The sequence below is a fragment of the Thalassophryne amazonica genome, chromosome 12 (genome assembly GCF_902500255.1).
Source record: "Thalassophryne amazonica chromosome 12, fThaAma1.1, whole genome shotgun sequence".
Taxonomy (NCBI): Eukaryota; Metazoa; Chordata; class Actinopteri; order Batrachoidiformes; family Batrachoididae; genus Thalassophryne; species Thalassophryne amazonica.
This window is the reverse complement of record NC_047114.1, coordinates 68,733,131-68,757,290: the sequence shown is the minus strand read 5'-3', so window position 1 is coordinate 68,757,290 and position 24,160 is coordinate 68,733,131. Positions and strand designations below refer to the sequence as shown.

General features: G+C 41.7%; 2 protein-coding genes and 2 non-coding genes across 4 annotated transcripts in view; 3 read left to right on the top strand and 1 right to left on the bottom strand.

Moving 5' to 3' along the window:
• LOC117522310 (serine/arginine repetitive matrix protein 2-like) overlaps nt 1-7,913 on the bottom strand; it is a 53,639-nt gene extending 45,726 nt beyond the window's left edge. The window contains exons 1-2 of the mRNA XM_034183707.1: nt 7,512-7,913; nt 2,447-2,648 (exon numbers count right to left, since the gene is read on the bottom strand). Of these exons, the coding sequence (XP_034039598.1) occupies nt 2,447-2,625 (179 nt within the window). The 5' untranslated portion in view covers nt 2,626-2,648; nt 7,512-7,913. The remainder of the gene's footprint in view (nt 1-2,446; nt 2,649-7,511) is intronic.
• An 8,754-nt stretch (nt 7,914-16,667) lies between these two features.
• trnam-cau lies at nt 16,668-16,739 on the top strand. Its single transcript has one exon. It is a non-coding gene; the product is annotated as a tRNA-Met (tRNA).
• A 726-nt stretch (nt 16,740-17,465) lies between these two features.
• On the top strand, nt 17,466-17,538 carry trnam-cau. The gene has a single exon. It is a non-coding gene; the product is annotated as a tRNA-Met (tRNA).
• A 1,088-nt stretch (nt 17,539-18,626) lies between these two features.
• The window catches only part of LOC117521489 (glypican-5-like), a 361,302-nt gene continuing 355,768 nt past the window's right edge, over nt 18,627-24,160 (top strand). Inside the window, 2 exon segments of the mRNA XM_034182796.1 lie at nt 18,627-18,998; nt 19,000-19,042. Coding sequence (XP_034038687.1) covers nt 18,861-18,998; nt 19,000-19,042 — 181 coding nt within the window. The 5' untranslated portion in view covers nt 18,627-18,860.

Here is a 24,160-nt window from a genome sequence, read left to right as displayed (position 1 = left end):
TGTGTTCTGTCCATTGACACCCACTGGTAACATGACCAGAAGTCAAGCCCAGGTTTACTTATAGATAGCCCAGCTTCTTCTCCCACTAAGTTACCTGAGCTACTGCTTTATGGTGAAATGAATAGAGAAGGATTTTCTTGTCTTCTTTCTTGTCAGAAAATTCACAAACTTTTAAGCAGTTACTTCTGGCAATCCTTCTTGCGTGGTCACTTACTTTTTAAGACCTGCAAAACCCATGCAAACACATTCATTTACTTGAAATATTGATGTATGTATCCATCCCCTGACATGTCCAGTTACTTATGGCTTCTGATAATGGTGCAACTACAGTATGTAGATAAATGGCCACAATTAATAATCCCCTGGAGTAGAAGAACATACACTACAAGAACAGAACAGCTTGATTGTTTTCCTTCAGTCTGTTTCAAGGGACCTGGGGTAGGGTAAGAGGCAAGAATGAGAAATGGGATCGGGCCTTTATCACCATTGTGGTGATGTACAGAGTCAAAACTACACAAAAAGTCACTGTCCAAATACTTATGAACCTGGCTGTAGACAGGTACCTGCAGCATGCAGTTCAGCATTCAGTGATGTTCTTCGAGTACCTTGCATGTCTACAAGCGTAGATGCAGCTTACTCAGTTTGCCTTTGAACACAACCTCACATGCAAGTTCAGCAATGGAATTACCTGCATCACCTTTTTAAGGTAAGTAAAAAACTGTTGACTTTCACTGTGGAAATATTCTTTATGTGGTCTTTCATATAATCTAATGTCCATGCTGATGTGTGCTCTGACATCCATGCATCACAAGTGTGATGCACGTTGCACTTGTTTGCTCTGGGTGTATTTCAGTAGTGTTTTACCATAATGCTTGATTCCTATTTTTTTTTTCTGGAATAAAATAAAGTACTATATGTTACTTTTGAAAAACATTCCCGACACATTCTGCTATCTCCCATCTTGTTACCTACTGTGGTCCTGTCCTCTGTGTTCCACCACACAGCTCCAGCACGTTATACTGTACTTACATTATGAGTGCATGCTTGTTTTGAGCTAAACTTTCGATGTGTGACACAGCGCCATGGCTGGGCACAACAGTGCTGCTGTAACAGCTTGCTCATCATTACAGATGACAAATGGTACAGGTCATTGACCTGTGATGAAACTACTCTCAACTTTAAGAGAACAATGAAACTTCTTGACATTATTGGAACATGTTTTTCTATCAAACAGGGCAGATGAACATATTCATTTGTGCTCTCAGTGTTTCACTCACACTGTGGGTATTATCTAAAAGTGTTCCTTTGTTAAAATAGAGCAGCAATGACCTCTATCTAAGGACAAGTCCCACATAAGTCTAAAATTGAAAATTTAATTACGGTATCCTCTTTGGATCATGGGGTGCGCAAATTCACAGTGCCATCTTCCAAAAAAAAAAAAAAAATCAAAGGCAACTCGCCATCATCAAAGGGACCCTCTGGCCACTTGTCCTAAATTTCATACACATTACTCCTGAAGTGAACTCAGTGAGGCAGCACAGTGGCTTAGTGGTTAGCAGTTGCATCACAGTGAGAAGGTCATGGGTTCGATTCCCCCTGTGGCCTTTCTGTGTGGAGTTTGCATTTCTCTCTGTGTTTGCATGGGTTCCCTCCGGGTGCTCTGGCTTCCTCCCACATCCAAAGACACGCAGGTTAGGTGGATTGGAAACTTTAAACTGTCTGTAGGTGTGTGTGCGGGTGTGGATACATTTGTTTGTCTATATGTGGCCCTGCGACACACTGGCATCCTGTCCAGGGTGTAAATGGACTGCATTTATATAGCGCTTTTCCATCTGCATCAGATGCTCAAAGCACTTTACAATTATGCCTCACATTCACCCCGATGTCAGGGTGCTGCCATACAAGGCGCTCACTACACACCGGGAGCAATAGGGGATTAAAGGCCTTGCCCAAGGGCCCTTAATGATTTTCTAGTCAGGCGGGGATTTGAACCCATGATCTTCTGGACTCAAGCCCAACACCTTAACCACTAGACCATCACCTCCCCGTGTACCCCGCCTCGCGCTCTATGACTGCTGGGATTGGCTCCAACCCCTCGCGACCCTTAACTGGACTAAGTGGTTGAAGATGAGTGTTTGTGTGTGAACTCAGTGAAATGTTTGCGTGTACACGCCTGAATCTTATTAGTGCTGCATTTGAGGATAACTTGAGGAATTTTCTCCATAAATCACTGAGTCCAACCAACAACATCTTGATTAAATGCAGTTTAAAGCCATGAAAATGTTACTGCAACAAATACAAAAAAGATAAACTTGTGATTTTAATCGCAACACATGGTGATGTATTTATCAGAGTGCTTATACGCTGATGTTACATGCATGCAAAAGTGTAATATCTGCACTATCAAACATGTATCTGTTTAGGTGGTTGTTTGCTTTCCTCCTACCTTCTTATGGCTTCCTTCTGTTTTCTCTTCTTGTCCTTTTTCTCCAGCAGGAAAGCCTTATTTTTGTCATTCCTGGCGTGGTCAAAGTTCTGAGCTACCAAGCCGTTGTAAGCTCTCAGCCCATTCTCCTCGACATATTGGAAAAAACGTAGTGTTTCCTCCTCTTTGGAGCTCATCATTGTTCAGATGTTTCCACAGCATTCTGGCATAAGAACATAGGACAGGTTAGAAATGATTATGTACATGAAGGAATGAGGGTAGCATTATTATGAAGCTGTGAGAGGCATTTATAACAAGGGCAATCTGAGATTTCTGATGTCCGCCAATCTGGATCACCTCCAAAATTCAGTAGAGTATTCCATTCCCTAATATGTATCTGTGGAGCAAATTTGTTGAGAATCCCTGAAGTAGTTTTGACGTAATCCTACAAAGCCTATATAAAGTGAAACTTGATCCAGAATCTGGATCCGGATCACCTCCAACATTTAATGGTATTTTTCATGGCCTAATATGTATCTCTGGTCCAAATTTGGTGAGAACCTGTGCAGTAGTTTGGACATAATCCCACTAACAGTAATCCTTCAAAGGTTATGTGAAGTGAAACTTGATCCAGAAATCAAATCTGGATCTGGATCACATCCCAAATTTACTGAAGTATTCCATGGCCTAATATCTATCTCTGGTGTAAATTTCGTCAAAATCTGTGCAGTAGTTTTGACTTAATCTTGCTAAAAGACAAACAGACAAATAAATAAATGCTGATGATTTTGTAACAAGGGGTGATCACCATCTGTGATTGCTCCTTTATGTTTGAGCTTTTAAAGTGGGTATAGTGTGCAAAGTAAGTTTTTAATCAAGCTTTAACAGCAAGTTATATTTGGATGTTTGATGTGAAAACATCCTCAAAGTCTCATAATTCTGACTATACACATGGAAGCTCTCCTTCTAGAATCGAATTTAGGGCAGAACTGTTTTGTCTTCATATTCCGTCATATGTATTCCAGAAACACATGCCTGGAATCCTGTTGAATCATTGATTGCTGTTTGTTTTTCTAAAGATTTTCTTTATTGTCCTCTACCGTTTCAGCAAATAAAGAAAAAAGATTGCTGCACCAGAACTACTGCATGTGCAAATGGAATTTTGGGATGTTGCGAAACACTCTATGGAGTTATGTAGTGATACATCTTTTGAAATGCACTCATAGATTATGTAAATAGAGAATAAATGAGCCTTAAGAAGGTGTGTGCTCTGTGTGTCACACACACACACACACACACACACACACACACACACACACACACACACACACACACACACACACACACACACACACACACACACACACACACACACACACACACACACACACACACACACACACACACACACACACATAGTCTGAGGGTGAAAGCACCAAAACACTTTGTTCCTTTGAGAACTGAAACCTGTAATCTTTTGATGAGTCACCTGAGTGTGAATGAGTTGTTTTTGGCTGCAAAATGTAAAATCAGTTCTTAAATTTGACTCCTTTAAAAGAAAAGTGAGATGAAACCCTTCTGTTTTTAACATTCCTAACTGTTGTGGTGGTTTTGAAGGCCTACACAGGGTTCTTATTCATGGTGAGACTTGCATCATCCAATGTTACCACCAACAGCATTGTCACTGCAGGGAGCTTCTTTTTCTCATACACAGTATGCACGCACACACACACACGCCCACGCACACACACACACACACACACACACACACACACACACACACACACACACACACACACACACACACACACACACACACACACACACACACACACACACACACACACACACACACACACACACACACCTTTAAACATCAGTGGGCCTCACCATCAAGCTACTGCTAGTCCATTCAGACAGCAGCCAAGGATATTTTTGGATAAGCTTTGGAGTCTGAACAACTGGGTAACATTTTTCAGTTTCCTTTCTGGTTTTGCATCAGTGGTAGCTGCTCATTTTCACAGTTGTGTTTGCACATTTTCCTGCTGGAATTACTGGCTTTAATCTATTGTAGCTGGAAGAAAACTGAATTAAACAGCTTTCATCTTTCAGCGGTTACGATATGTGTTGGGCTCAGATGTGAATATACAATATGCTACTCCTGGGACCGATCACACAGATGAAATGCACTAATCTTGCTGGACTGCGGTGTGTGGATTGCATATACCGACACAAGAAACCATCATCAGTCGGGCTTAGTGTAATGTGCTTTGATGGCATAAAAGAAGCATCATTGCCAGAAATAGACATGCCTCTGAGGAAAAGGCTGTTCGCTGATATATTTTCATTCACTACAAAAGCATATCTGCTTAAAATACTGCTGTTTGCAGCCACTTAGCATTCAAAGGCGAAGAATCGGTGGAGCAACACGGTTCAGCGTGCATGCACAAAAGCCTGTGTATTAGCTTGAGAGTATGCAACTGTGTGCAACGATAAAGGACAGCGTGCGTAAATGACACAACTTGAATTTGGAAGCGCCAGTAGTAGAAGAGAAGAAGACTGTGTGCATTTATGTAGGTCAATGTTTTCAACTCACCCGACTTACTTTTAATTTTATTACAGAGATTAGAGCATGTCATAGGTATTAAAGGCATTGCGCTGCGGTGGTTTGAATCATATTTGTCTAATAGATTACAGTTTGTTCATGTAAATGGGGAATCTTCTTCACAGACTAAATTTAATTATGGAGTTCCACAAGGTTCTGTGCTAGGACCAATTTTATTCACTTTATACATGCTTCCCTTAGGCAGTATTATTAGACGGTATTGCTTAAATTTTCATTGTTACGCAGATAATACCCAGCTTTATCTATCCATGAAGCCAGAGGATACACACCAATTAGCTAAACTGCAGGATTGTCTTACAGACATAAAGACATGGATGACCTCTAATTTCCTGCTTTTAAACTCAGATAAAACTGAAGTTATTGTACTTGGCCCCACAAATCTTAGAAGCATGGTGTCTAACCAGATCGTTACTCTGGATGGCATTTCCCTGATCTCTAGTAATACTGTGAGAAATCTTGGAGTTATTTTTGATCAGGATATGTCATTCAAAGTGCATATTAAACAAATATGTAGGACTGCCTTTTTGCATTTATGCAATATCTCTAAAATCAGAAAGGTCTTGTCTCAGAGTGATGCTGAAAAACTAATTCATGCATTTATTTCCTCTAGGCTGGACTATTGTAATTCATTATTATCAGGTTGTCCTAAAAGTTCCCTAAAAATCCTTCAGTTGGTTCAGAATGCTGCAGCTAGAGTACTGACGGGGACTAGCAGGAGAGAGCATATCTCACCCGTGTTGGCCACCCTTCATTGGCTTCCTGTTAATGCTAGAATAGAATTTAAAATTCTTCTTCTTACTTATAAGGTTTTGAATAATCAGGTCCCATCTTATCTTAGGGACCTCGTAGTACCATATTACCCCATTAGAGCGCTTCGCTCTCAGACTGCGGGCTTACTTGTAGTTCCTAGGGTTTGTAAGAGTAGAATGGGAGGCAGAGCCTTCAGCTTTCAGGCTCCTCTCCTGTGGAACCAGCTCCCAATTCAGATCAGGGAGACAGATACCCTCTCTACTTTTAAGATTAGGCTTAAAACTTTCCTTTTCGCTAAGGCTTATAGTTAGGGCTGGATCGGGTGACCCTGGACCATCCCTTGGTTATGTTGCTTTAGACGTAGACTGTGGGGGGGTTCCCATGATGCACTGTTTCTTTCTCTTTTTGCTCCGTATGCATCACTCTGCATTTAATCATTAGTGATCGATCTCTTTTTCCTGGTTCTTTCCCTCAGCCCCAACCAGTCTCAGCAGAAGACTGCCCCTCCCTGAGCCTGGTTCTGCTGGAGGTTTCTTCCTGTTAAAAGGGAGTTTTTCCTTCCCACTGTGGCCAAGTGCTTGCTCATAGGGGGTCGTTTTGACCGTTGGGGTTTTCATAATTATTGTATGGCCTTGCCTTGCAATGTGGAGCGCCTTGGGGCAACTGTTTGTTGTGATTTGGCGCTATATAAGAAAAAAGTTGATTGATTGATTGACTTGTTTACGTGTGAGAGAAGCTCTGAGTGTGAGTACACGGGGGGGATGGGGGTGCGAGGGGTTGCAATAACTGTATGTTTGTGTGTATGGAGGCTTGGCAGGCAGCCAGATAGAGATTGTGGGGGCAATGGAGAAACTGGCCATTGTCTGGCCATCCTCAGCATCCCTCCCCTTTGTAGCCCTCTATGAATACTTCCAGCACTGGAACCCAAATCGGTGGGTTTATCTGCCTTGTTCCACTCCCATCCATGCACAGGATGTGTGTGAGTCGGGCATGAGGAGAAATAATACGACTGCAAATCTGAGGAGAAATGAGGTTGATGTGGTGAGGGTGCAGTGGGAGGAAGGCACAGTTCAAACAGCATTGGAGCTGAATTTTAAGCTGGCCTGCTTAATCCCTGTAAGCCTGCAACAGTGCTGCACCGGAATCATCTTGTTTATCGCTTTGTTTTTATACCAACCAAGCCTCTCGCATCGGTGCATCTTCCCACACTTCATTCATTTAAAACGGCCTTCAGCCACCTCAAGGCATTTACTGTAGATCAAACCTGTCAACTGCACGCCGTAATCTTAAATCATATTTCTGACCATTTCTGTCATTTTGTTCTGATCATGTGTTACTTGTTTGCAGCGAAACAGTTCAAAGGCACTCGTCGTGCACTTTGCTTTCCATTGTAAACCAAAAGTGGCACAGTTTCTGTTTCCAGGCAACGGTGTCACGGGAGAGGGAGATGCAATGTTAAAAAGATTGCAAAACCTATAGTCAGGAGACAACATGTGTGGGCGCATGTGCATACACACACACGCATCAGTATGTACAGATGAGCAGCAGAAATGAACCTGTAATCCCATGTGCACAGGCAGGTGGTGATCTGTTTGTGTGTTTGTTTACCGGGCAGCTGTGTGTGAGAAGAGTGAAATGCATTGTTACATGAAGAACGTGCACTTGCATTTTTACAGTGTTGAGTGTGTGTGTCAAGATGCATATACTCACAATGGTGCCGTGTCCCTGCTGGTTTGTGGTTCTCCTGTCTCCCCCTGATAAGTCCAGTGCACACTAGTGAACTCTGACCTATACCGGAGCACCAGTACACTATTCCACTTGAATCCACATAGACTTCCATCCATTGCATGATCCAGCTGCTTGGTTTGCTAGAAGGAGTCCCTGCCACCCAAAAGGAGGGTTGGCGCTAGAGGGGAGCCGGGCTGGCGCATGCCCAGCCCAGTTCTCCCTCCTCTGCACAGAAAGGAGAGATACAACCCCTCCAGTCCAGATGGTGCTACTCTCCAAACCAGGTGCAAGCTTCACTGCTCTACACATCTGCACATGCTAGAGACAGGAGGAGGCGTAACGATGGACCGCGCCTGCTGCAGCTGCAACCATGACTCAAGCACACAGTAACATGCACCTGTTTTCGACAGATGCAGTGCAGACAGATTTTCTCATGCAAACTTGGGGCAAAAAAACCTGCTTTCCCTGATGCTCCTTTAATACCCCCCCCCCCCCCCCCCAAAAAAAAAAAAACAAAAAAAAAACTGTCTCTCAGCGTGCTGCACAGGTGACACAAATCCTCATCCACAGTGTGCTCATGGCTGAGAGCAAGGCAGAAGAGAGCGCGGTGTACTTCCAAGTGTGGCGTTCTCTGCCCTGTCCGTCTGTCCTCTCATCCAAACAGGGCTGGCTGTGTTTTAGGAGAAGGCACAAGGCTTCCCAGCCAGATCACCACAACCACAAGAACCCGCCCACTACTGAAGACACCTTCCTCTCTCTGTAAATCTCCTCTCTCTCTCTGATCTGTCTGGTCCTTTACGGCTGCGCTGCGCTCTCTGATTTCAGCACCACGGACAGCGCTCTTTCCATGTCATGGATTAGTGGGTAGAGAAGTGGTTGGTGGGGGGAGTGGGCGGTCCACATTCAGGGGAGGAGACGTGGAGGGAGGGAGATCGGGTGGGAGGAGTCATCAGGTTTCTAGGGTCTGACCTCATTAACCACAACCTCCTCATCCCCACGGCAACCACAATACTCCCCCATCCCTAGTCTTTCTTGCATCTTGTAAACAAGACTACAACACCAAAAAAACAAACAAAAAAAACAACAACAAAACAACAGCAACAAACCCCCCAAAACAAAACAACAAAAAAATGTACTTGCAAGAAATACATCATGTTGCTCCCAAGTGGTTTCACAACAACCCAGAACAAATGTATGAAAGGAAACTGAAACAAAACAAAACAAAAGGAAACTTTGAGTTTTGAAATGTGTGTGCGTGCACGCACACACGCGCACACACACACACACACACACACACACACACACACACACACACACACACACACACACACACTGATTTTTGCCTATGTAAACATTAAAATATGTTTACATAGGCAAACAAAACAATCCAGAAAAGTGACTTGTTCCCAGTGGCCAAAAGATGAAGACAGGGACAGAGTTGAACTGGAGTTGCATGTCTCTCCCGGGGTGTGGATGCTGCTGTTTGACTGTCTGGGGGATGAGTGTTGTTTCAGCAGCGCTGTGGGTTGTTTATGTGTTGGGATCACCTGGTGCATGGTGCAGAACTGGATGGAGTTAAGGAGGGGTGAGTGCATTTGCAGGGGGAAGGAGGGCGGAGTGGGTTGGTGCGCCCAAAAGGATTAATACCGTTGATACAAAAACATTAGGGACCAGAGATCTGCTGTTTTCATCAGCCCTTCCCTCCATTTCTCTCAACCCCCCCCCCCCCCCCACCCCCTCGTGGTTTTTCTCCTTGTGCCGTCCTGCATGATGCAGAAGAAATGAGGCTGCAGATGCCTGAGGTCAGAGGCAGCAAGTCAGTTTTTACAAGCACAGGCTGATCCATTTACAGTTAGGGGGTTAATGGGGTTGATTACCTTCACCAATGAGGTCATGTTTTCACTGCTGTTTGTCTGTTACATTTTTTAGCTGGATTACACAAATAAATAAATAAAGAAAGAAAGAAAGAAAGAAAAAGGATATCAGAACTGATTTTCTTGAAAATTGGTGGAGGAGCGGCGTAAATGGTAAAAAAGTGTTAAATGGACTGCATTTATATGGTGCTTTTCCATCTGCATCAAATGCTCAAAGCACTTTACAATAATGCCTCACATTCACCCAATGTCAGGGTGCTGCCATACAAGGCACTCATTACACACTGGGAGCAATGAGTGGATTAAGGACCTTGCCCAAGGGCCGTTAGTGATTTCCAGGTCAGGCAGGGATTTGAACCAAGGATCCTCTGGTCTCAAGCCCAATGCTTAATCACTAGACCAACACCTCCCAGTTGTTAAGTGTGACTCAGGCAGTGCACCGAATGGCGACTGTGTGACAGTTGGATGCTGTTTACACTCCCATCCACTAGATAGTGGTGTTCTATGGATTTTAACCCAAAATGCATTCTACTCAGAAGCATCGGAGCTGCTTAAACTCAAAACTGACTTGTCAGTAGCTGACAATGTACCGGACTAAATAGTAAAAGTTAGTGGTTAGCGGTTAGCTGTAGCTTCCGCTAATTTTTTTTTTTTTTTATCAGGTTATCATTAGAAACATTAATTTTTAAGTTAATGGGTTAGTGGTTATCAAAGCTAACTTTTTGGTTAGCTATGCCCACCACTGTCACCTCCCCCATATGGGGTATGAGGCAAGGGGGAAACCATTACCTTTTGGAGTGGATCCAGTTAAAGGAACAGATCCAGGATTGCCCTGCGATACACTGGCATCCTGTCCAGGGTGTACCCCGCCTCATGACCTATGACTGTTGGGATGGGTTCCAGCCCCTGTGACCTTCATTTGGATTAAGCAGGTATTGAAAATGGATGGATGGATCCAGGATTTTTTTAAATTATTGTTTTTATTTAAAAATGGCCCAAGAAAATGAAAAGGAAAAAAAAAAATCCTTGATCTGCCTCCTTTACTGGGTGGTACAGTAGCTTAGTTGTCTCACAGCAAGAAGGTTGTGGGGTCACTTCCCACCTGGTCCTTTCAATGTGAAATTTCCTTTGGGTGCTCCGGCTTCCTCTTGCTTCCAAAAACATGCAGGTTAGAACAGAATAGAACAGAGCCTTTAGTGTCAATGTATATTTATACATACATACAACGAAATTAGGTGAATTACTGACTCTAAAATTGACCGTAAGTGTGAGTGTGAATGTGCTGTTTTGTCTATATGGTGCGCTGGCGGCTGTCCAGGGTGTACCCTCACTTCTCACCCAGTGACCACTGGAATTGGCTCCAGCTCCCTCATGACCCTTAATTGGATTAAGTTGAAGCTTGAAGCAATGAAGCAGTGCTTCGATCCGCTGGCTCGTTGGTTCTTTGATTCACTCCTCTTCAGAAGTGGCAAGTCCACTTTTTAACCCCTCTCAAAGCCATTAAAATGTATCATACGTGAGTGACTTTTGTGTGGATTAAAGTCACTAATAGGGACTCTTGTCTTGTTGCAGTCAAGAAATGAGAATTGTCCTCCGTTCCTTTGACACAGCTCCAAATGCTGCGCGGCTCTCTGCCGAGACAGAGTCCGGTCGGAATTAATAACTTCAAAACAAATTGGCGCTTTAAATAAAATAACACATCTTTACAAATACTGTAATATAGACAATAAACTACAACTGACTAAAACGTTTTTTTCCTCCCCAATGAATTACATCCTGAGGTGCAGCACAGCCAGCAGCAAGAGCTCAGCTCAGATGGAAAGACATTCATACCAATAATGTATGAAAGGAAATGCTTTTGAGAAAAACTGCAGATTTTGATTATTTCTATTTATGTCCAGAGATCAAGGAGCCACCATGTAGAGTTTATTATGTCCAGAGTTTAAGGATCCAGTGATCAAGTTCATATGTATTTACTTTAAGACTCAATAAAATGTTGTTGACATAGAAAACCTGTAAAGCCTACTTTTAGTACACAGAAAATTCACAAGAGGTATCGACAAGAAATCGGATCGATAAGCAGAATCGATATCGATAAAATCTTATCAATACCCATCCCTAGTTTTAATAGCTAAGAACAGATGAGATTTGGTTTGTTGGCATAGGTACACACTCTTCAAGTGCCATTCTTGTTAAAAATAGAGCAGGGGAAAGGGAAAACCAAAAAAACAAAACCAAAAAAAAAAAACAAGCAACGACACACTGATGAGTTTCGCTGAGTTACAGGATGAACCATCGCCCTGGAAAACATTTAATTATAAACGAAGAGGCGTCGATTTTGCAATGAGGGAGGGAATGAACGAGAATAACCGTACTGCCCCCAATCACCTCTGTCATAACAAAAGCCATAAAAAGCCGAACGATTTGCTGTCAGAAGACAGTGACCCTCCTTTCTTCTGCTTAATGTGAGTGATGCGGTTGACTGGTCAAACACAATGCCAGTCACTCTATCCAAATCAACTCAGTGCATGCACACAAAAGCCCGGCGCTGACCTCAGTGCACGACTCATACGTGCAACCTGAAAGCCAGTGTTTTGATCCCAGCAGAGTTCAGCGAACACACACACTTAGGAAATCTGAGGGGGAATGGGTTAACCAAATTATTTTCCACCTATCTGCACAACAACACTGTCTTGTGAACAGTAAAGGACCCTCCCTTAGGGACTGGATGAAGACTGAAATATGATACAACTGCTTTAACGTTTGCATTTTACACTCATTTATGGGTGCACAGATTTACACTTTGACAAACAGCCAAACCACTGTGAGAATATATGATCAAAGAATGCTTTATATTTATATTGAAATGAATTACCTCTATGTTTTTTTGTTGCTTTGTTAGTTTCTTTGAAAGAGACTTTCAGTATTATTACAAAAAAATAAATAAATAAATAAATAAAAATAAATAAAATAATTACAACCCAAAACCCAGTGATTATTTTTTTATATTATTATTAATTAATTTATTTTATATTATTTTTATATTATTACTAAATCCATGTATTTTTACTTCTGTTTCACTACAGACACTATGAACCCGGGATATTTCATGTTTGTGTGGTCAGCTTCATTCATTTGTTAATATACATCAATTCCTGCATTTCAGCCCAACAACATGTACCCCAAAAAAGTTGGGGCAGGAGCAAATTTGGGATCGTATTGAGGTTACAAAATGATGTTATTTCAAAGAGATGTCAGCAGGTGATTGTAATCATGCCTTTGTACAAAAGCAGTGATCACAAAAAGCTGTCTTTGAGGAGCAAAGATGGGCATTTCCAGTTTGTCAGCAAATAGGTGAGAAAATTATTTTGAAAAACAATGTTCCTCAAAGAGAGCTCAGAAGATAAATGCCTATTACGCCCTCTACAGTGTGTTATATCATTAAATGATTTAAGGAATCTGGTGGAATTTCAGTGCATAAAGGGCAAAGGCTCAGACCTAAGCTGAACAACTGTGATCTCCAAAACCACAAACGGCACAGTATCCAGAATCGCCATTCATCAATAGCTGATATAACCACATGGGAAAGGGATTACTTTGGGAAACCTTCGCAAGCACTACAATATGGAGTTACATTCACAAATGACAGTTAAAAATTCATTGTGCAAAAAAGAAGCCTGATGTTAACTTTGTGCACACCATCTGGGCTTGTGAAGTGAACTGCACTCTGACACAGTGGGTATGTCTAAAAGAGAAAGCAGCAATCCTACACCAATTAGTCATAACATTGTGATCATGAACAGGTGAAGTGAATATAACTGATTATCTCATTACATTGGCACTTGTCACTGGGTGCGATATATTTAATCAGTAAGTTAACACACTGTCGTTGAAGTTGATGTGATAGAACCAGGAAAGATAGAGATGCATAAACATTTGAGTGATGCTAGATGACTGGGTCACAGCATCTCCAAAACACAAAATCTTGTGGGATATTCCCAGTCTGTAGTGCGCCAAAGAAGAAAACCAGTGCACTGGCCAGAGGGTCATGTGAGATGTGCTGGACAAAGTCTGATTAATGGACGCCCCATCTCTCAGTTTACAGGATTTAAAGGATCTTCTGCTGACGCCTTGGTGTCATTACTACACCTTCAGAGGTCTTTTGCAGTCCAAGCCTTGATAGGTCAGGGATATTTTGGTGGAAAAGGGCCCACACAACATTAGGTGGGTTCTCCCAACGTTATGGCTGATCTGAATTCGTCATCACAAAAGTCTGAAACAAACTGTACCAAATAGAACTGTGCTTATCATAAAACAATAGTGTTTATTTTGTTGCAGGTCAACAGAACCGTTTTATGCAATATGACCCCTTTAGCACTGTGAGATTAACCTAGCGTTATACAAGCATTTTGGAATAAATTGTAAAAAAAAAAAAAAAATTGCAGCATATAGGTGACACGGTGGTGTAAGCAATTAACACTGCTGCCTCACAAAAAAAAAAAAAAAACGCTCTATGGGCCATTCTATGAAGAGTGCACTTTATCCACAATCAATGCATCTAAAGAGAGCAACACCAAGTCAGTCATCCATCAGTATTTTAACTGACTGTGCTAAGACATTCATTGTGTTGCCAGCATGAAACATTAATTACTGTTTTCTCATGTAACTCCAGTCAGCCCTGGAGCAGATGCCGCTCCTTGGTGCAGTCATGCATGTAATGCTGTTGTATTGATCATGTGCTGTTAACAGGCTAATGAAGAGTCTATAAAACCATTAGAACAATCCATTTAAAAACCACTGAGGAAACAAGTATGTTATGAGATGACAACATGATTTTATGATATGAAATTCTTTTACAACCCTGAAGTGTGTGTATGTGCATGTGCGTGTGTGTGTCAGTCAATAATGTAAAATCTGCCAGCGCAATTGCACCATCAGGTGGTAAAACAGGAAAAGCATCAACACATTTCTGATTTAATATTAAAGGCCCAGAATCTTTGTTTCATTCCTCTTGAAGAAAAAGCAAAAAGTCAGTTTTTATGGGACAAACTTGATTTATCATTTAATGGATGCCGAAGCGTTAACGAATCAAAGCCATTTTGTGACATGCATGCGTAGTCAGCAGCCAATAACAGAGCTTTGCTGTTCATACATGATAAATTGTTGTTATACAATGGTATTTTTAGGCAAGGCCAAAATATGTCCATCAGGTATTGCAAAGAGTTTGCATCCGTCCATCTGTTTGTCTATCCGTCTGTCTGTGCGCAGCATAACTCCAGTAATATTACTTCCAGGTTCTTCAAATTCACAGGGAGCATTCTTGGGACACAGACCTTGTGCAAGTTCAAAAATGGCTAACCTTAACCTATATTAAGGGGTCAAAAGGCCACATTCTTTCTACACACTCTTTCATTGATTACAAGCTCATACGGCTGAGGGTCCTTCAGCATTGCATTAAAGTATAAATATAACGTAATGCTAAAATACCCTCGGCCATATGAGTGTAAAAATAGGAAACAGAATGTGACCTTTTAGGTCGAGACCCCGATGAGGATGACGAGCATGTAGATGAGCTTCCCTGAGATGGTTTCTGACAGTTTGTGCAGAAATTCTTTGGTTCTGCAAACCGGTTGTTGCAGCAGCTGTCGGGGTGGCTGGTCTCAGACAATCTTGAAGGTGCACATGCTGGATGTGGAGGTCCTGGGCTGGTGTGGTTACATGTGGTCTGCAATTGTGAGGCCAGTTGGATGTACTACCAAATTCCTGAAATGCCGTTAGAGATGGCTTATGGTCGAGAAATGAACATTCAATTCATGGCAGCAGCTCTGGGGACTTCCTGCAGTCAGCATGCCGGTTGCATGCTCCCTCAAAACTTGCAACATCTATGGCATTGTGCTGTGTGATAAACTGCACATTCATAGTGGCCATTTATTGTGGCCAGCCTAAGGCACACCTGTGCAATAATCATGCTGTCTAATCAGCATCTTGATATGCCACACCTGTGAGGTGGGATGGATTATTTGCAAAGGAGAAGTGCCACTACACAGATTAGACATATTAGACAGATTTGTGAACAATATCTGAGAGAAACAGGTCTTTTGTGTATATAGAAAATGTTTAAGATCTTTGACTTCAGCTCATGAAAAATGGGAGCAAAAACAAAGTGTGGCATTTATATTTTTATTCAGTGTAATTTCTTTACATGGAATATTGTGTTAGTTAAGGAGCTTTGGAATAGCTTATTGACAACAAAATTAATTTAGAAAATTGAACACAACTGAAAACAGATTACACCTTCAATGAAGACTTTCATAAAAGCCAAGAACTTTTCTATGTCAAAAATTAAAGAAAATGTAGCATAATTGTAAACAGATTTTCCCCAAAAGTCAGCTGTCCTCCGTATATAGTACAAATGTCCACAGCTAGCCACGGGTCAACGTCCTACAGATGTAATTAATTGCTTAGATGGTCACATTGTGAAGCGGAGATTCTATCCGATAAAACTGAGGATAAACACACAATAAGAACCAGAAGCAATTTCAACATTTCAGTGACAATTGTGAAATAAATGACTGAAATGTGTAATTATTAAAAAAAAGTAAAATGAATATTCTCTTTAAAAGACATCAAAGGAGAGAGTGGCAAGCAGCAGAGTGGTGCAGCGGGAGTGTGCTGGGCCCATAACCCAGATGTCAATGGGTTGAAACCATCTTCTGCCATAAGTTTTGTATACACAGTTTTCACACACAAAAATAAAGCGAGTATACATTTTACTATCCTATCACATAGTCATTAAGTATCAAAACTCCCCATGAATGTGTCAAATACTGATACCAAGTTAAAAATAAATAAATAAAATAAAAAAAATACCAAGATGTTTTCTAGAACTGGGAATAATTTAAAAAGCAATGTATTTTTTTTCTGTCAGACTGACAGGGACATAAAAAGAAATACATGGTACTTAACAAATTATTTATTATTTTGTGCCTTTTTGCGGATTGTTAATTCTTTGCAAAAAAAGCAAATAAAAGCCTAGAGTTAAGGGTAAAAGAAGACCAGAGATATATAGTCTATGCATTTACACTAGAAATCATATCAAGTTTAATTTGACAAATGTTGGATTTTCAAAACTTTGACGGGCCTCTGAATTTCAAATGTTGCAGGGATTCAGATGTAGCGAGTTTTCCTTTTCAACATATGTGCAATTTTAATTTAAAATTTAAATGACTCAACAAAGAATTACAAAATTAAAGCTTTTTTATCTAGCAGAGTGGCGCAGCGGGAGCGTGCTGGGCCCATAACCCAGAGGTCGATGGATCGAAACCATTCTCTGCTATATGTTTGTATATACAACACACAAAATAAAGCGAGTATGCATTTTACTATCCGATCACGGAGTCAATAAAGTATCAAAACTCCCCATAAACGTGTCAATAGTAATGCCAAGTAAAACAAAAACAAACAACAACAAAAAATAATACCAAGATGTTTGCTTAACTGGCGATAAATAAAAAAAGCAATGTTTTGATTTCTGTCAGCTGAAGGGTTAGAGGAAAAAAAACATGGTACTTAAAGTAATTTATTATTTGTGCCTTTTTGCGGATTGTTAAGTCTTTGCCTTGTTTTGTTGTTTCCCGAGGACCATAACGGAAATACGTTTTTCTGCTTTATTGTGTTATCATCGGCAATTTTATATACTATATTTTTTGCGTACTTGTATTTACAAAATCAAGTAAAAGTTATGCCAAATAAATCAAATCAGAAAAATTCAAGTGTGTGTAAAATTTGTGCACAATATTGAAGTACTGCGCATCACCACAAGATGGAGCCGTGACTTCAATTGAAGCATAATCTGTACACAACTGAAGTTTGGATTCGACTAATGTGAATTCAGATTATCGTGAAATACAATATGCAAGCTTTGAAAATGCAATAAAAGTTCTGAGTTAAGGGCAAAGAAGGGCCGAGGATATATATAGCCTACTTAATGCATTTACACCAGAAATCATATCGGTTAATTTTAAACAACTAAACTAACTAAACAAAGAATTACAGAATTAAAAGCAGAGTGGCGCAGCGGAAGCGTGCCTGGGCCCATAACCCAGAGGTCGATGGATCGAAACCATCCTCTGCTAATATTTTAAAGACCCAGATGACTGGGTCACAGCGTCTTAGCTAATACAGATACAAAAGAAACAAACAAACCAACAACAATAACAAAACACAGATCTCGTCCAGAACCCACACTGAAGCAGGTTTTATTATTATTTAAAACTGTTGAAGTTGGTGGGAGAGTATAGAGGATTAAAAATTTCCAAAATTATACATAAATATGTCATTAAATAATTACTTAATAATCATTAATAAATTAAATGTGTCATTAATTAATTCAAAATGGGAGAATAATTACTTAAAATGTCTTTAATTAGTTAAATGCGTCACTTAATTCATTTAAAGGAGGAGCGCTTACATACTTTAAATCAGATTTTCAGCAGTTCCGCTGAAGTCCCTGCGACACACCCACGAGATGGCGCAGAGACTCCGGAGAAGCCTAATCTGTACAAAGTCATTTGATCAATTGCAGTAATTAAAAAATATGTGCCAATATATATAAATACAAAATAATTTGTTGTGATATTAAAGAGTACACAAAAACACGCATGATGGACTTAACACAGTATCATGTAATAATAATAAAAAATAAGAAGAAGACTAAGAATAATAATCCAGAATCACACTTAAAATATCTGAAGTTTGTGAGAAATAATGTTTAAAATACCGCGTCGTACTCTCAGAAAAAATGTTTGACTTTATGTTCATTAACCCTTTACCTTTTATCCAATAGATGGCAGTAAGTGAATCAAGTAATCGTTGTGGTTTGGCACAAAGGTTCGACAGCTCCAGTAACGTAAACGTCAATTTAAATTTCGTCTGAATAGGCGTAATAGTGGGGAGTACTTCGATTTTAAGGGTCTATTAATAAATTGCCATTTACGCTGAAACAAGTCAATGTTTATTTGATATCCTTTTTTTTTTTTTTTTTTTTTTAATTTAACGCACAATATAAACTCTGTCTGAAGACAAATAGTGGTTTCCCTCAGTCAATCAATCAGTCGGATTATAAATGCAAACACGTGATTGTGTGTGTGGTGTTGCTTGGCTGTGACAGTGACTTTCTGCGTGGGACACTGCTGTGGAGTAAACAGAGAGGGAGGGGGCGTGTGCGTGCGCAAAGCTTTGGAAACATGCAGCCAGACAGCAGTGAGCACAGTGCGGGACAGACTGGCTTCCACCTAAACGCGCCGTGAGCAGGAGAAGATCTCAAACCTCTGCAGCAGAGAGGCGCCCGCACTCATTCCGAACAATGATGTGAACATCATCCAGTCATTACGCAGTGCTGTGCGTCTCCACGCAGTCCACAGTGTTCGCAGACATCCCCCTGCTCTGAGATGCGGCAATGTCCCGAGGGACTATCCCCACGTGTGAGCTCCCGCGTACTCCTTTTCGGATCTTGTCAGCGCTCATATTTGCGGCGAACGTGATCGATGCGCACGCATACAGCTGTCATGAAGTCAGGGCCGCTTTTCAGCTGCGGGCAGGTCGGCCCGCTGCACCGAGTCCCGGAGACACCTGACACAGGTGAGCGAGTGGATCTGGAACATTTTCCACCCATCGACACAGAACAATTCCTGTCATCTACATTTCGATTTTGATGTGTATCCAGATTAAAGTCATTTGCAAAGAAATAACGAACTTAAGGTAGTTCCAGCACCCAAACCCAGCGCGCACGCACCGAGAGCGCAGTGAAGTGACAGCAGCAGCAACACAGTCGTTAAAAAACAACAACAACAACAAAAAACACTTTGTTTTCACGGCGATGGAGATTGCGTGTGCTCTGCAGGAGTCAGATTTATTTTTTTCTGAATTGGATGATTTATTCATTTTCAGGCTAAACTTTAATTTTCAAACATAGTCTCTTGAAATGTTTTTCTTTAAAACGCAATTAATGAACAGTTCCCCATATTTTTTGAGTGTGTGTGTGTATGTGTGTTTTTTATATATATCAGTAGGAGATACATGGACCAATTACAACATTCACTGCTGATCAAAACTGGTTTTGACTTATGGTGTGCTGCATGTTGTCTCTGGCTGATGTAGTGCTGAGACTTTTGTGTAGTCAAGCCAAACATAGCTTGTAGATGCCTTGTGAAAAACTCAGATTTCCTTGGAAAACCACCTCAGTGGAGAAGATGCCAAGCCCTGTCCCATCACAACAGACAGTTCAGAAACTGATGGGGGTGCTCTTGCTACAAAATCCAGTAAAATTAGGGGAGATAGTTAACAGAATTAACCCTCCTCAGTACACATTGTGAAATTTCTGAACCCGTACACTTAAATATGTTCTTTTTAAATATTAACATTTTTTTATTTATTCCATTCTTACATATATTTCTAATAGTGTACTATGCACCTATTTTGAAAATGATCATTTAGTATCTTACTAACAAACCACATTTCATTTTGAAAGAAATTTGAGAATTTTTTTTTCTCTTTTTAACATGACTTTTCAATACAAAATTCAATACCTAGTTGGTCCGATGACAAATCCCAAATGAAAACTGCTCTGACAGTTTCAGTTCAGTAGTTATCAAATACCATAATGTCCGACTGGGGTCCAAATGGACCCCATAAAAAATTATTATGGAGCCCACAGTATTTAATCCTATGCTATACAGGTGAAATTACAAAAACCAAAAAAAAAAAAAAAAAAAATCAGCTGAATAAGTGTAACGGAGGCCAGCAGGTGTCGCTGTGCAGATGTAGTTAGTAAACCTCACTCCCAACAGCTCAAAAGGATTCTCTCGTCACAAGGCCAGAGCCCTGGGTTTTAGCCTTCTGGTTAGAGAGTCCGACTCCCATGCCGGAGCTTGTGAGTTTGCGTCCCGAGGGGAGCGAATGGGCGGAGTCATAACAACACAACGCAGAGTGCAGCCGCTACAATGGTGCCGTGTACCCGGATGGGAGTGAGTTTAGGGGGGTGAGTGTAACGGAGGCCAGCAGGTGTCACTGTGCAGATGTAGTTAGTAAAACCTCATTCCCAACAGCTCAAAAGGATTCTCTGGTCACAAGGCCAGAGCCCTGGGTTTTAGCTTTCTGCCGCTACATAAGTTTACCTATTTAAAAATTCTATCCCCTCGTGTCTGCTTGGACCCCATGTGTAGTACGGTTAAAATCAAATCTGTGACATAAACCACATATCTGCTGTCTAACCAAAATTCAGTTTTCTTCCAGAATACATTTGCAGTGCATCTGGAAAGTCTTTACAGCACTTCATATTTTTTCACATTTTGTTATGTTACAGCCTTATTCCAAAACGGAGTAAATCATTTTTCTCCCTCAAAATTCTACACACAACATCCCATAATGACAACATGCATTTTTTTTTTTTTTTTTTGCAAATTGATTAAAAATAAAAAACTAAGAAGTCACACATCCATACAGTAAGTATTCACAACCTTGACTCATTACTTTGTTGATGGACCTTTGGCAGCAATTACAGCCTCAAGTCTTCTTGAATATGATGCCAGAAATTTGGCACACCTGTCTTTGGGCAATTTTGCCCATTCCTCTTTGTAGCACCTCTCAAGCTCCATCAAGTTGGATGTGGAGCATTGGTGCACAGCCATTTTCAGATCTCTCCAGAGATATTCAGTCTGGGCTCTGGCTGGGCCACTCAAAAATATTCACAGAGTTGTCCTGAAGCCACTCCTTTGATATCTTGGCTGTGTGCTTAGGGTCACTGTTCAGCTGAAAGATGAACCGTCACCCCAGTCTGAGGTCAAGAGCACTCTGGAGCAGGTTTTCATCCAGGATGTCTCTATACATTGCTGCATTCTTCTTTCCCTCAATCCTGACTAGTCTCCCAGTTCCTGCTACTGAAAAAATATTCCGACAGCATGAAGCTGCCACCACCATGCTTCACTGTAGGGATGGTGTCTGGTTTTCTCCAAATATGATGCCTGACATTCACACCAAAGAGTTCAATCTTTGTCTCATCAGACCGGGCAATTTTGTTTCTCATGGTCTGAGAGTTCTTCAGGTGCCTTTTGGGAAACTCCAGGTGGGCTGCCATGTGTTTTTTTACTAAGGAGTGGTTTCCGTCTGGCCACTCTACCTTACAGGCCTGATTGGTGGATTGCTGCAGAGATGTCCTTCTGACAGAGTAATGCTGGAGCTCTGACAGAGTGACCATCGGGTTCTTGGTCACCTCCCTGACTAAGGCCCTTCTCCCCCAGTTTCTCAGTTTACATGGGCGGCCAGCTCTATGACGAGTCCTGGTGGATCCAAACTTCTTCCATTTACAGATGATGGAGACCACTGTGGTTGTTGAGACCTTCAAAAGGTGCAAAAGTGTTTCTGTACCCTTCCCAAGATTTGTGCCTGGAGGCAATCCTGTCCCGGAGATCCACACATAATTTCTTTGACGTCATGCTTGGTTTATGCTCTGACATGCACTGTCAGCTGTGGGACCTTATACACTCAACAAAAATATAAACGCAACACTTTTGGTTTTGCTCCCATTTTGAATGAGATGAACTCAAAGATCTAAAACTTTTTCCACATACACAATATCACCATTTTCCTCAAATATTGTTCACAAACCAGTCTAAATCTGTGATAGTGAGCACTTCTCCTTTGCTGAGATAATCCATCCCACCTCACAGGTGTGCCATATCAAGATGCTGATTAGACACCATGATTAGTGCACAGGTGTGCCTTAGACTGCCCACAATAAAAGGCCACTCTGAAAGGTGCAGTTTTGTTTTATTGGGGGGGATACCAGTCAGTATCTGGTGTGACCACCATTTGCCTCATGCAGTGCAACACATCTCCGGCGCATAGAGTTGATCGTTAATTGTGGCCTGTGGAATGTTGGTCCACTCCTCTTCAATGGCTGTGCGAAGTTGCTGGATATTGGCAGGAACTGGTACACGCTGTCGTATACGCCGGTCCAGAGCATCCCAAACATGCTCAATGGGTGACATGTCCGGTGAGTATGCCGGCCATGCAAGAACTGGGACATTTTCAGCTTCCAAAAATTGTGTACAGATCCTTGCAACATGGGGCCGTGCATTATCCTGCTGCAACATGAGGTGATGTTCTTGGATGTATGGCACAACAATGGGCCTCAGGATCTCGTCACGGTATCTCTGTGCATTCAAAATGCCATCAATAAAATGCACCTGTGTTCTTCGTCCATAACAGACGCCTGCTCATACCATAACCCCACCGCCACCATGGGCCACTCGATCCACAACATTGACATCAGAAAACCACTCACCCACATGACGCCACACACGCTGCCTGCCATCTGCCCTGAACAGTGTGAACCGGGATTCATCCGTGAAGAGAACACCTCTCCAACGTGCCAAACGCCAGCGAATGTGAGCATTTGCCCACTCAAGTCGGTTACGACGACGAACTGGAGTCAGGTCGAGACCCCGATGAGGACGACAAGCATGCAGATGAGCTTCCCTGAGACGGTTTCTGACAGTTTGTGCAGAAATTCTTTGGTTATGCAAACCGATTGTTTCAGCAACTGTCCGAGTGGCTGGTCTCAGACGATCTTGGAGGTAACATGCTGGATGTGGAGGTCCTGGGTTGGTGTGGTTACACGTGGTCTGCGGTTGTGAGGCTGGTTGGATGTACTGCCAAATTCTCTGAAACGCCTTTGGAGACGGCTTATGGTAGAGAAATGAACATTCAATACACGAGCAACAGCTCTGTTTGACATTCTTGCTGTCAGCATGCCAATTGCACGCTCCCTCAAATCTTGCAACATCTGTGGCATTGTGCTGTGTGATAAAACTGCACCTTTCAGAGTGGCCTTTTATTGTGGGCAGTCTAAGGCACACCTGTGCACTAATCATGGTGTCTAATCAGCATCTTCATATCATGGTGTCTAATCAGCATCTTGATATGGCACACATGTGAGGTGGGATGGATTATCTCAGCAAAGGAGAAGTGCTCACTATCACAGATTTAGACTGGTTTGTGAACAATATTTGAGGGAAATGGTGATATTGTGTATGTGGAAAAAGTTTTAGATCTTTGAGTTCATCTCATACAAAATGGGAGCAAAACCAAAAGTGTTGCATTTATATTTTTGTTGAGTGTATGTAGACAGGTGTATGTCTTTCCAAATCCATCCATCCATCCATCCATTTTCTTCCGCTTTATCCGGAGTCGGGTTGCGGGGGCAGCAGCTCAAGCAAAGCCACCCAGACCTCCCGATCCACACACACCTCCCCCAGCTCCTCCGGGGGAACCCCAAGGCGTTCCCAAGCCAGCCGAGAGATGTGGTCCCTGCAGCGTGTCCTGGGTCTTCCCTGGGGCCTCCTCCCAATGGGACGTGCCCGGAACACCTCTCCAGCAAGGCGTGCAGGGGGCATCCGGAAAAGATGGCCGAGCCACCTCAACTGACTTCTTTCTTTCCAAATCATGTCCAGTAAACTGAAGTTACCCCAGGTGGACTCCAATTAAGCTGCAAAAACATCTCAAGGATGATCAGTTGAAACAGGATGCACCTCAGCTCAATTTTGCACTTCATGGCGAAGGCTGTGAATAGTTATGTACCTGTGATTTCTTTTCATTTTCAATAAATTTGCAAAATTCTCAAAAAAAAAAAAAACTTTAACATTTTCATTATGGGGTATTGTGTGTAGAATTTTGAGGAAAAAAATAATTTCATCCATT